This window comes from Xiphophorus maculatus, chromosome 17 (assembly GCF_002775205.1).
Source record: "Xiphophorus maculatus strain JP 163 A chromosome 17, X_maculatus-5.0-male, whole genome shotgun sequence".
NCBI classification, from domain to species: Eukaryota; Metazoa; Chordata; class Actinopteri; order Cyprinodontiformes; family Poeciliidae; genus Xiphophorus; species Xiphophorus maculatus.
Window position 1 is genome coordinate 19,573,435 of NC_036459.1, and position 13,191 is coordinate 19,586,625.

The 13,191-nt window shown below is 37.0% G+C and overlaps 2 protein-coding genes across 2 annotated transcripts; one reads left to right on the plus strand and one right to left on the minus strand.

Annotated features, from left to right (window-relative positions):
• Nucleotides 1-6,321: 6,321 nt before the first annotated feature.
• LOC111611845 (O-acetyl-ADP-ribose deacetylase 1-like) lies at nt 6,322-8,012 on the plus strand. Its single transcript, XM_023350431.1, has 4 exons — nt 6,322-6,754; nt 6,888-6,946; nt 7,035-7,147; nt 7,254-8,012. Exons 1-4 carry the CDS (start codon nt 6,562-6,564, stop codon nt 7,390-7,392), a joined length of 504 nt encoding a protein of 167 aa, XP_023206199.1. The 5' UTR covers nt 6,322-6,561; the 3' UTR covers nt 7,393-8,012.
• Nucleotides 8,013-9,214: 1,202 nt separating this feature from the next.
• On the minus strand, nt 9,215-12,771 carry LOC111611793. The gene is made up of 9 exons (XM_023349892.1): nt 12,531-12,771; nt 12,348-12,401; nt 12,047-12,097; nt 11,814-11,858; nt 11,698-11,726; nt 10,841-10,855; nt 10,331-10,741; nt 9,996-10,202; nt 9,215-9,580 (listed from the first exon to the last, which is right to left on the minus strand). The coding sequence occupies exons 1-9, from the start codon at nt 12,616-12,618 to the stop codon at nt 9,314-9,316; spliced, it is 1,167 nt and encodes a 388-aa protein (XP_023205660.1). The 5' UTR covers nt 12,619-12,771; the 3' UTR covers nt 9,215-9,313.
• Nucleotides 12,772-13,191: the final 420 nt, after the last annotated feature.

Consider the following 13,191-nt stretch of genomic DNA (forward strand, 5'->3'; position numbering starts at 1 on the left):
CTCAGGTGCCCAAACGTCTTGAGACCAAGATCTACTTTTTCTCTTACCAGCTGGCTGAGATCTACCTCATGACACAAACACATAAAAATTGTAAATTGAACTTTATTGACTTATTTTATATGCAAATATACATCAGTTATAGCAGAAATATTAAGGTAATAGAAAACCTAATGTAGTTTCTTCCTCAGTGAGATTCTGACACTGGTAGGAGGTTATTGGTTTCTCAGTCAGAAGCTGGTTGCAAACCTGAGGCCAGCAGGTGTCAGTCAGTTATAGCAGATCTGAACTCTGGCTTGATGACCTCAATATGAGAAATTTCAGACTGATAGGAGGAACCACAGAAGAGAGACTCTATAGGCACCCTTCTGTCAAAATTTAATCGGAGTTTGATGGATGAGTAATTAAAGACCCTAATTAATTGATTGCTATTAATCCCCCCCCCCCCCACCCCCCCACCCCCCACCCCCCACCCCCCCATCCCCCACCCATCCCCCACTCCATCTGTTACGCCATCTGTTATTCCCGCTATGTGTTTTAAAAATAGTACAAGTATGAAAAAACATTGAGTTTTAAGAATAATATAATTAAAGTATGAAAAAACAGTAAGTGTTAGATAATCTAGAATAATATACAATATAGTATATTTAAATAGATTTGGGGTGTTGTAGTTACCTCCGGTTTTTCTCACTAAGCCATTTGGTGTTTGTGCGTGTGTGTCCGGCTCTCTCGTGCTGGGGGATTCTCTTGACCTGAGGGTCATCACAGATGGCCTGCAAGGAAACTCTATATCTCCGGAAAACAGATTTTCAAACCGTCATCGATTATCAGCTCGGAATCTGCGCGGGAAAAGGGTTCCTGCCAGCTGTCCGGCTCTCTCGTGCTGACTATGAGTTTGTGACATAATACCGGACAGGCCTCACCTGTCATCTGTGTGAGACGTTGTTGTAGTTACCTCTGGTTTTAAACAGAAGTGTGAGGTGGGTTAAAAGCCCCTCAGGATGATGACCTCTGATCACCATACTGGTTGACTATCAGCTATCAGCTCTCAGGATCTGCAGCACTCCATCTGTGTGCCAGTGGCACATGTGACCACTTGTGAGCAAATGAAAAACACAGTACAATTAGAGCACAAAAAATAATAAGTGATCATCAGTATCAAGATTAATACATAGATTGTCACCTTTCCTAGATAAGTTTAGATTTATCCATGCCATCTGTGTATGTGTGTCGGCGTGTGGGGGTGTGTGCGTCCAGGCACAATAATAAACACATACCTCTAAAGAAAACCTACAGTTTAACTGTTTTACTATATTATTTAGGGTAGCACGACTAGTCGGTGCTGACTATGAGTTTGTGATTTCCTTCATCGCTTAAATTTTAAACTCTTATAGATTTTCTTTTTCTGTAACACTTGCTAGTGTGAAACGTTTCAGTAAATGTTCCTCATTTGTACCCGTACTTCTGAAGAATATGTGACAGACAGTAAACAGGCCTACTCAAATTTAACTTATATCTTTCCGCAGTTAAAGAATTTGTCCAGACTTTTCCAGAATTTGGTCCGGCATCATTGTGAATGATTTTGTTCAATCTTTTTCTTGCTGTTGAATCAGCGCTGATCTTCCCACTGCTTCATGTTTTCTCCAAAAGAGTAAATCTTGATTTAAATACATTTGAAACTCAGATTTTTTTTCTGTAACACTTGCTAGTGTAATACATGTTAGTAAAAGTTCCTCATCTGTACACGTACTTCTGAACAATATCTGACAGGGACTAAACAGGCCACGGTGAGGTTCCCTTGGATTTCGATTGATTTATTGAATGTGTAAATATTTATCATATAGTATTTATTCTTTTGGTGTTTGTTGCACAAATTTAAATATATGCCGGCTATCAACCAACAATTAAATCAGTGAATTTGTGTTTTTTTCTTAAATACTCCCTCTCACCGAGACTTACTTACATCTTCTGACAACTAGCCCAACTTATAATAACATTGACTAAGTTTGCTATTGGTACACTTTACCTAAAATTAAAACTTAAACATACTCACTACACAACCATGCTCCAAGAGTTGCTCATAACATGGTGAATTGTTTTGTTACCTTAAAAATGATCTGCAGCTTTTGTTCCTTGATGCTGTCTGTTCACTAACAGACAGTAAACCTCTTGTGATCGATAAGCTTATAAATGATCAATGTGAAGCATCAGTATGCGCTAAAGAAGATCATATCAGTCAGATTAAGTAAAATATCATTATACTCAAAGCAATCAAAAATATATTTCTCTGAAAGGTCTATTTTTTTCTCAGGGAACTTAGACTGTATGAAAGGAATCAGTGAAATATACTATGAAATATTTTATCTGCTGCATCCCGATAATAAAACTTCAATTGTGAATCGAATGATTACCTTGCATCTAGATACAAAAGAATCAACCGTTAATTAGTAATCATACTGACTAACAAGATCTGATCAAACAAGAAACTTGACAACCTCAAGGGATTTCTCACATTGGAGAATAAACCGTCTGACTTTCTTTAGCCACTAAATTTAACCTTACCAAAGTTTTGCCTCGGAGCAAACAGGTACTGAGTTTGAAGCGGATCAGACGCCTTCAGCCATTTGCTAAAGCTAGACTCCGGCCTTCCTCACTGTAAAATAAAACATTAGACTTAAACAAAAAGTTCAAGCGAACATCACTTAATTATCGTCGACTTGTTGTATGTACTCATCTTAAACAAGTGGCAGGAACATTTGGATATAAGAAAAAAAGCTTTATAAGTTAATCTATTTAAGTTGAGTCCATGTAACAACTAAAATCAAATAAAAAGTGAGCTATTTGAAAGTAGTGAGGATTTTGGGTGGTAAAAGTTGAACATTTTAACATGTCCAGACACTACACCATTTCTGCTCAAGCAAACCAAAAGGTTTTAAACAGAACAACCATGTCAAATGATGAGACCGTGAATCTTTAATCTATGTAGAAAATATATTGCTGCTGCTGCTGTAAGCAGAAAATAAAAGAAGTTTTACGGAGAATAATATTCTGGATGAGTTTAAGAATATTGTTTGCCAAAATCACACGGTGTAGCTACACTTTCTTTTATATGTACCAGTAATTGAATCTTTTTCAGGCAATTGGTTGCATAAATTAAAGTAAATACGGTCTATTTTCCTGCTCCACATACTTAGTTAGCAATTTGCCAGTTAGCTTCCCAGTCTGAACTTCTGGGCAATGTCTTGATTCAGTCAAATTGTCTATCCTGTATCTCCTGAACTCTGATATTTTGCTCGCTGGTCTTCAGCGTGCTTTGAATGCAGTATCGGGTTTCTCTTACTTTAACCCGCCCAACTTGCACCTGATTGGCATGTTAGCCTTTTGATTCCCTCCCAGCGAGGCGGTGCTTCACAAAGCAAACTGTTTGTCAAACTGTTGATCTGCCTCATGGCTGTTTTAGAAGATATGGTGACTGAGTTTTAGAGAGTACTAGCCGGCTCATGCAGCTTGTTTTTACTAGATGGCTGTCCTAAAAGTACATATCTTTAAAATATGAATAAATACGTACAATTCCATAATTATTCGATCCAACGGTTATAGAAGTTTTGTAATAATGCAATTCAGGTATTTTATATTTTCTGGACTAAAGGAGGATTTCAGTTCAACACCTGTGGTTTCTTAATGTAAGTGTTTCTGCTACTGGACAAGAAACAGGGTTAAAAGAGGATTTAGAAAGCAAAATACAAAGATGATAGTTGTTTTTACCGAGAGCAAGGCTGTGACTAGTTATCAGGATGGAATGAGACCTGTAATGAGACCTGTAAAATATTTTTGGACACAGCCATCCGCAGGAGCAAGATGAAGCAAGAACATCGCAACACCAGATGTATTTTTTCATCCTTATATCCGTGATTTAAAACTATTTTTAATTTTGTGTCATCTTAAAGATGGAAAGAGTCAATTATTTTTTCACCCATGGAAAAGTGTAAAGTGTTTATTATGAGTAGGATTAACCAAGCTGAAGGAAAACGAAGAAAAAGGATAAATAAATATTCATCGATACAGAACCGAATCAGCAAATATGAACTTATGAAACTATTGAAACCTTGAAGAATTTTACATTGTGTAAGATATTTAAGAAAATAATATTGAATCTGCGTTCATGAATTTCTTTATTTGGTAAAATACGTTTACCTTTTGTTTTGTTGAACACCAGACATCTCATCTCTTTTCCACAGTTTTTTTCCCACTTAGTTCCACTACTGCTGTGGATTTTATAGTCAATGTTTAAAGCCAGCACAGAGTCTAAAGCGATGGAGGAAATTTACGTCAATATGGAACCTGTTGGAAAAACCGCATCTAATCACACAGGTAAGAACAAAGTTACAGAGAAATCTAGCATGTATTGAATTCAATTTTGCTAAGGTTGAGGTTTTTGTTAAGGTTGGAGCAGCTCCAAAGAGAGGCTCTGCCTCCGTGCGGCTGTCTGTTTGGGAATCCTGAATGTTTTACTTTTGGCTGAACTCATCACCCTCAGCGTTCACAGTGAGTCTTGTTTTAGTCATCTTAAAGATGTAAAAAGACTAGATTTTGTGTTTCTGTTATATAAAAAAAAAAAAGTCATTGTTCCCCTTCTAAAATCAAACTGATCAAATAGCAAAGGTTTAAAAAGAATAAAGCTTAGTGACTCAAAGTGCTGCAGAGAGGTGAAACATTACACATGAGTTTGATTCATTTCCAGCAATGGTTGCATTTGCAGCCATTTAGGTTAGCGTGTCTTTAATATCTTCTCTTTTTTCAAACTATTTACCCAACGATTCATTGTTCAGTGTTACCTCAGTTTAAATTCTACAGGCATAACCAAAATCATGAAACTATTTTATAAGTCTTAAGTGAAAACACGGTCTTGCCACTTCTTTTTGCAAACATGTTTGTTAATTTTTTTCTGCAGCTCATCACATGACAGCAGATTTTTCTGACATCAGCAACATTCTGACCGAGCAGAACAGCAGCAGCAAGTTTCCCTCCATGATCGCTAACGTCACTGAAACGGCTCCACGAGCTGAAGACACTTTAAGGTTGGTCAAAACTTTAAAAAATTTGGATCTCGTTAAAAATTGAATTCTACTCTGAATTCTAGAGTATAACTAATAACTTTCCTTTTTGGTCTAAATGAATATAATGTAAATGAACAACTTTTATTTTAATTTATTAAGCGCTCTATCATTTGCGTGTGCTGAAAAACAACGATGTAAAACAAACTAAACTTTGATTTTTTTCTCCTTAAAGGGAAATTGTGTCCTACAGAACGAACAAACATCAGTTGTTCCTGTTCATCCAGGGGCTGCGGAAGAAGAGAAGAGCAGATCCACTAGTGATGGATGATTAGGATCTGTGTTCACTGTGATATTATTCACCAACAATAATGTAGCTTACGTTGTTACATAAAATCCTAAAGATAAAATGTTCACTTCCAACTGTTGTGACCTGCATCTAATAACACAACAATTTTATCGCTTGTACTCTGTGTTTTTCTTTCTTGTTAAAATTCTGACGTGATAAACAAACGTTTTTTTTTTTGTTTGTTTGTTTTTTTTTTTTTTGTATTTTTGCAGAGGATCGGTTGATGTGTTCTGATTGTGTATTAATGTGACTTTTACTACGAAACTTTATGGAGTTCCAGTTGTGTCCGGTAATAGAGGATTAAGTTCTATCTTGGTAAAATTATATTTCCAATTATTTACTATCATTTGTAATAAAGTGATGCCAACACCACGGATTCAACAGTGAGGAGTTTGTTCTAGTCATCTTAAAGATGGAAAGAGTCAATGTTGTGCTGATTCTGAGTAGCTGAATGAGTAACTGAATGACTTTTTATTCATTTCAGAGCTCAATCAGCGAGGTTATTCATTTTGTGGTGATCCTAGTCTATGAAAGAAAGAAACAAAGAAAGAAAGCAGCAAATGTACATGTTGGTTCCCCTGAAAATATGGATAAATTCAGTCACTGTAGGGTTAAAGTAATTTGAAGAGGGAGAAGCGTATAAACAAGTCAATGACGAGTCAATGACATGATGCATTCTGCATTTTTTAACTCGGTTAACTTAACGTTTTGTTTTTTTACTGACTTTAATACATTTAAATCGCTACGTTGTTTGATAAGTAGAATGGAAATGACTTTTTTTGTAAACGGTCTTGTAAATTAGCGTTTTATAAATCAACTGAATTGAATTAAGAAATTTGACCATCGGATTGGACTGAAGAGAAATGATGAGCAATGTTTTATGGGTTTGGGTTTTACAAAGCAAAGATTGGTATTTTTGTAACATCAAAAGTTCATTTTTCAGGCAAACAGAAAATCCAGCTTTTTGTAGTTTACTGGGACTAACAACCCCCGGACAAATTTGGAAAAAAATTCAGCTAAAGTGGGTGGTGCTTTAAGGCATAAACAGACACAGCCTAGTGTGGGGCCATATGTAGAGGGGATAAGCAGGGCTGTAGTAAGCGCCGTTACCGATTTGGTACTTTGTGGTTATAGTTTTCTCCAAGTTGCGCTTAAGAAAGTATGAACATGGGCAAAACTGAGAAACTCTATCAATCAACCAACTGGATATTAAAGTATGTCACCGGAGATTTGTTCTCCTGTCCACGCGATGAATCCTTGGCCCACTGCATCAGTGAAGACTGTCGCATGGGAGCAGGCATAGCGGTGATGTTCAAGAAGAAGTTTGGTCGAGTCTCAGAGTTAAAGAAGCAGAGTGAGTCAGACTAGTTACTAAAATCTTTGTTTTGGAAAAAATGTTTTATGTTTTTGCAGTTCATTCAAATGTCTGATTTCAACAGCAAGTGCTAAATCATATCCTGTTTTGTATTTTTTTTATGTCCTAATAGAGAAGCTGCCGGGGCAGTGTGCTGTCCTGACACATGATCAACGTTTCATCTACTATCTGGTAAACATACCACAATTATACTGCATAGGACCAAAACCTGTTTCATTATTTAATCTGGTAACTGTATCTTTCCTATTATGTGTCTCAGATCACAAAGACAAAAGCCAGCCAGAAACCCACGTATGTCAACCTAAGACAGAGTCTGGAAGACATGAAATCTCACTGCTTAGAAAATGGTGTCAATAGGATATCAATACCCCGGTTTGTAGGAACTACTGTGAATAAATGACTATAATAAATACCCTTAAATCTTCTTCTTTATTGGGAATAATTAATCAATTTGCTTGTCTCGTATCTCCTCCCTCAGAATTGGCTGTGGCCTGGACCAGCTGCAGTGGTCAAAGGTGTCAAAGATCCTGGAACAGATCTTTAAAGAGACAAATATCTCCATCGCAGTATACAGCCTGCCCTGTGTTGGGTCAAAGCTTCAAATGCATGCCGTGTAGCACATTTTCATTGTGGGTTTTTTAGCTTTAAATCCTTTATAATCTCTTAAAATTTTGGATGAAATCAACACTCCTTAAACAGTTTTAAGGAAACAATAAATAAGGAAACAATAAAAACCAACCCATAAGATGTTTAGATACAAGACTTTTAACATCCCACTGATGTAAAAAATGATGTTTCCTGCCATTAAAGATACGAAACTTATTCCAAACACTGATGTTGCACTCTGTGAATATCATATTACATGATGCTACTACTAAATCATGCTACATAAAGTGATCCAACAAAGCCCCTGAGGCAGGTAAAATACAATAGTTATGCCTAAAATTTGTTTTTTTGTTTTTCTAAATCTATATAGTTGTTGAAAACGTAGCTTTTCCTGTGAATCTGTAAATCTAAATTGTGAAAGAGTTTGCTTCTCTAGCTTTATTTTTCTGACCCAAATTCAGGAGCAAGATTGTTGTCACAAGTTTTTTTTGTCATGAGTTTTTAGTGATTCTGATGCTTGACTTTTTTAGTATTTGTAACCTGTGAATGATGTTGTACAGAATATTAAGACTTATATCTTTGAAAATTGCTTTGTAAATAAAATTTAAGATCATAGTTTTTGACAACCTTTACCTGTTAAATCACCAGGCAACGGTATGTAGGAAAATGCCATTTGAAATTTTTATAAATTTCTTAGTTTTGCCTCAAAATGAACTTTTGATGTTACAAAAATACCAATCTTTGCTTTATAAAACCCATAAAACATTGCTCATCATTTCTCTTCAGTCCAATCCGATGGTCAAATTTCTTAATTCAATTCAGTTGATTTATAAAACGCTAATTTACAAGACCGTTTACAAAAAAAGTCATTTCCATTCTACTTATCAAACAACGTAGCGATTTAAATGTATTAAAGTCAGTAAAAAAAACAAAACGTTAAGTTAACCGAGTTAAAAAATGCAGAATGCATCATGTCATTGACTCGTCATTGACTTGTTTATACGCTTCTCCCTCTTCAAATTACTTTAACCCTACAATGACTGAATTTATCCGTATTTTCAGGGGAACCAACATGTACATTTGCTGCTTTCTTTCTTTGTTTCTTTCTTTCTTAGACTAGGATCACCACAAAATGAATAATCTCGCTGATTGAACTCTGGAATGAATGAAATCTGCTTAAAGCTGCGGCACGTAACTTAAAAAAAAAAAAGAAAATATTTTAGATATGTATTAAAACTTTCACTGTCCTAACAAAAGACAGATAATCTCTGAAAAAAATAATAAATCTCCTCCTGTGTTCTGCAGAACAAATAACCAATCAGAGCCAGCATTAATCAGCACTCACGAAAGATTGTTTATTTTGATGCAGCCTGCGTTTGACTTTGAATGAATGCATCCTTTATTACTTGTCATTATTTGATATAGGCAGATTTATTTGACTAATAATTTATGGAACTGAGAGCCTTACTGTTAAATATTATTTTACTGACTGGAGGTTTTTTCAGTTGCCCTTTTGATTGAATAGCTGCTGTATTGTGCCTGCATGAATTTAGCATTTTTTTTTATGCCTAAGTTAGGTAAATTTATTGCCAGATAATTTCTTAATTTTGTCAGATGGTAGCATTTACATCTAAAACAAAAAATTAACAGTCAATCCAGGTGATCGGTAAAGATTGGTCTCATTGGTGATCGGTATCGGAATCGGCAGCAGAAAACTTGATCGGAGCATCCCTAACGGTAAGTTGTTTCTCCACCAATAGCTCATTTAGGATTTTAACTTAAAAGACTCATTCTGTCGCGGCCTTCTTTGTTCCAAAAACCAAAATTTCCAGGTTGTGGGTGGTAACAGGTGGTTTATTTGCTTGCACTTCTGACTCAATTGTTTTATCATAAATGGCCACAGCACGTTCAGCTTTAAAAGCTCTGGTTCTGTTAAGTTTTGGTGGCTCTTGCAGCTTTAAGAGTCTGGATTTTGTTTTGTTTTATTTCTCCTTTGGCTGAAAACGGGATTTTCTTCACAAGTCTGTCCTTGAAGTCGTCATCCAGACTGACACCAAAAACCTTAGCCAGGAGAGAAGAATGGATGAGGAAGGATCTGGACTTGTCATTGATCAGCACGTCCAGCTCAGACTGCTCCTTTCCCGCTTCTATGATCCCTACAATCTGCATGGTGACACTCTGGACAGCAGCAACTTTCATCTGGACACAAACAGGGAAACAGGATCATAATGAATTAATACACATGTAACCAAACACTTGAATTATCTGAATAAAATTAGTTGACATGTTTAGATTCCCGAATGATCTTTATAATATTCTGTAACATGCAAAGCATCGTTTTTATTCAGTTCCAATGAATCCGTGTGAGATTTTCCCCCCTCATAATGTTGTTATTCTCATGTAACAAAAGGGTAGTCGCTTCAGGCACCCATCTACCCAGGTCTTATGTTGTTTAAAGTATATTCATTCATTCATTAGTCGTTCATCTTGAATGTGGAAAAAGTAAATAAAGATGCATAATTTTAATTCCGCTTCACATTTATACGTTCTCTGTCACACAGAGACGCAACGTTCTGCACTCTGGATTTCCTGCAGTCTGAATAATAACCGGTACCTTATGAATTCTGGTGAAGTCGGTGGAGCTCAGAGACACCGTTTTATTGTAAAGGTTTGTCCGCAGGTTGGTCACTCTGACCACATCTCCCACTGACATTCCTCTCAGCTGTTCTTTGCACCACAGCTTGATCCATATGGAACCGGTTTCATCTTCAAGTTGGAACTCGTGTGCATTTGCTTTGGTACCAAGTTTCTGGCATTTAATCTGAGGACCAAAAAAAAGTGATTATAAACCAATCCTTGAAACGATCGAATGTTTTCAGTGCGGCATAATAAAACACAGAGAGCCACAAATCTCTTGCTGTGAATCTGCTATCAGCAGTAATCACTTACCTCAATCACAGTTCCTTTAACACTCGCTGCTGTTTTCTCCTTAAAGGATTGGATCTTCTCGATGGGAAACAATGGACTCTGCAGCTCCAGAGTCTTGGGAACTTTAATGCCGTTGGTCTTTGAGATTCTGCTCTGGTTGGTCACCTTCATCACCATCTCACCATACACTACATCCACTTCCACATTAATGAAAAGGTAAAGTCGTCCCTTTTCAACTTCATTAAATAGTTCTTCTCCATATACCATGACTTTAATGCAGTCGGTCTCGTCAGCGACTGCCAGATGGAAGAACTTCTTCTCCTGCTTCTTTTTGGTTTCATACGTACACAGAGCACATTTCTGCATAACCTTTCCAGCTACAGGTTTTCCATTGGTGTCTCCACTTTCCTTCAGCAGCTTGATGCTCTGTCTCTGGAAACAGGTTCAGAGAAATGATAGAAAGTCACAAAGCAAATTCCAACACGGGAACAAAATGGAATATTTCTAATAAAACCTAAGTGTCCAACTCACCCAATCAGGAACCTTCTGAAAAAAGAACAGACAATTATTGGTTAGACATATTTTCTACTTGGCTTTCATTTTCTGCAGTAAATTTATATCTAAAATATAGATGCAATGTCACTTTACAAAGTCATACAGTGCTCTGGAACACAGTACATCAAATGCCCTCCGTAGCTCAAAAAAAACATACATTTTCGCCAGGTGATGGAGAACAGAGCTGCATGGATGCTTTTTATTTTTGCTTTGGCAATGTCCCTGCGACGTTGCCTAAGAAAATTGCAGTTTGCATAGGTCAGTTTAGGAAGGATTCCTCTGAAACCTACCAGCAGAACATGTCAGGATTTATGTAAAGACTGGGACTAAAAGGAGGTTCTGCTCCCACTGTTCATCTCTAATCCGCAGATGATGGCCATGTAAGAACATAATGATGTCGAGTGTTTTGTTTAGGTGTTTGGCACGAACATGATTTGTCAATTAGCAAAAGCTAACGCTGAATGCTAGCCTATGGTAGTCCTGTAACTCAGGTTACGTTACAATATCTACACGTTTACTGTCAGAGCTGGAAGTGACAGTCTGCATTGAGAAGTCTACAAGTTGTGAAAACATGTCTGACACTCGGATATTGTCTGAATTTTTTTATTTTATTTTTTACATGCCATGCAAACCTCCTATTACAGAACCCCTTTGGTAAATTATATACATTTTTATACAATTCAAGCTGACAAACTCACCAAGTTCATCTTACATTTTCTTGGGAAAATCAGTTTAGTCATATGATTGTAACTAGTCAACAAGCTCTATAAAAAGTCATTGCAGAGCAAAGACTAGTTGGCGCAACCTCTACTGTTGGTTACTGTGATAGTTACCTTCTCAGACTGAGAACTTCCTGGATCGTCTGTAGAAGAAGAAGAAGAGTCAGGGAGTTTCTGAATAATCAGACTTTGACTTGATTCTGTCTGTGAAGTTGATTCATTAAACTCACCAGCTCGAGTTTCATCACCTGAAGAATCTGAATCAGATTCAAACCCTGTTAAACATGAAGAGCAGCGGATCATCAACAGGTCAGATTAATGATATCAGGAGAGACCTCATAAAACAATACAACCGTGTTGAGTGATTCTGATAGTGTGTAGAAGTTATTTACTCATTATCACAAGTCTATTTACATAACATGTCAGAAAAACCCAGTTTGAAGACACGGGAGTAAAAACTCACCAGTTTTAACATCATCATCATCATCATCACTCTCAGTCTTCTTCTTTAACTCTGTTAAACACAGAGAGGCGGATCAACATGAGTTAATCCGGTTCTGATCCGTAAGCCGACCCAGAACTGAGATGAATCTAGCTGCAGGTTTTTCACCAGCAGCAAAGCACATTTTGAGAAATGAATCACAGTGATTAAACTTCACTTTCTACCCAGCAGCGGGGGGTCTAAGATCAACAGGAAATGTTCATTGTTCTTAAAGGAGCAATTTTAAACCCATTTAAAGGGACAGTTCAGGTTTTTCACCAACCGGATGGAGACTCCTGCTGCTCCTCTGACTCAGGTCCAGGTTTCCTCCTCTTTCCTGTAAAACAGTTTAGACAGTCAAAGTTCTGCAGGAAAAAAAAGAAGCTGCTCAAACCTTAACAAAAACCTCAACCTTAGCAAAATTGAATTCATTACATGCTAGATTTCTCTGTAACTTTGTTCTTACCTGTGTGATTAGATGCGGTTTGTCCATCAGGTTCCATATTGACGTAAATTTCCTCCATCGCTTCAGACTCTGTGCTGGCTTTAAACATTGACTATAAAATCCACAGCAGTAGTGGAACTAAGTGGGAAAAAAACTGTGGAAAAGAGATGAGCCGGGTAGTACTGTCTAAACTCAGTCACCATATCTTCTAAAACAGCCATGAGGCAGATCAACAGTTTGACAAACAGTTTGCTTTGTGAAGCACCGCCTCGCTGGGAGGGAATCAGAAGGCTAACATGCCAATCAGGTGCAAGTTGGGCGGGTTAAAGTAAGAGAAACCCGATACTGCATTCAGAGCACGATGAAGACCGGCAAGCAAAATATCAGAGTTCAGGAGATACAAGATAGACAATTTGACTGAATCAAGACATTGCCCAGAGGTTCAGACTGGGAAGCTAACTGGCACATTGTTAGCTAAGTATGTGGAGCAGGAAAATAGGTCATATTTACTTTAATTTATACAAACCAATTGCCTGAAAAAGATTCAATTACTGCTACATATAAAAGACAAGTGTAGTTACACCGTGTGATTTTGGCAAACAATATTCTTAAACTCATCCAAAATATTATTCTCCGTAAAACTTCTTTTATTTTATGCTTACAGCAGCAGCAGCAATATATT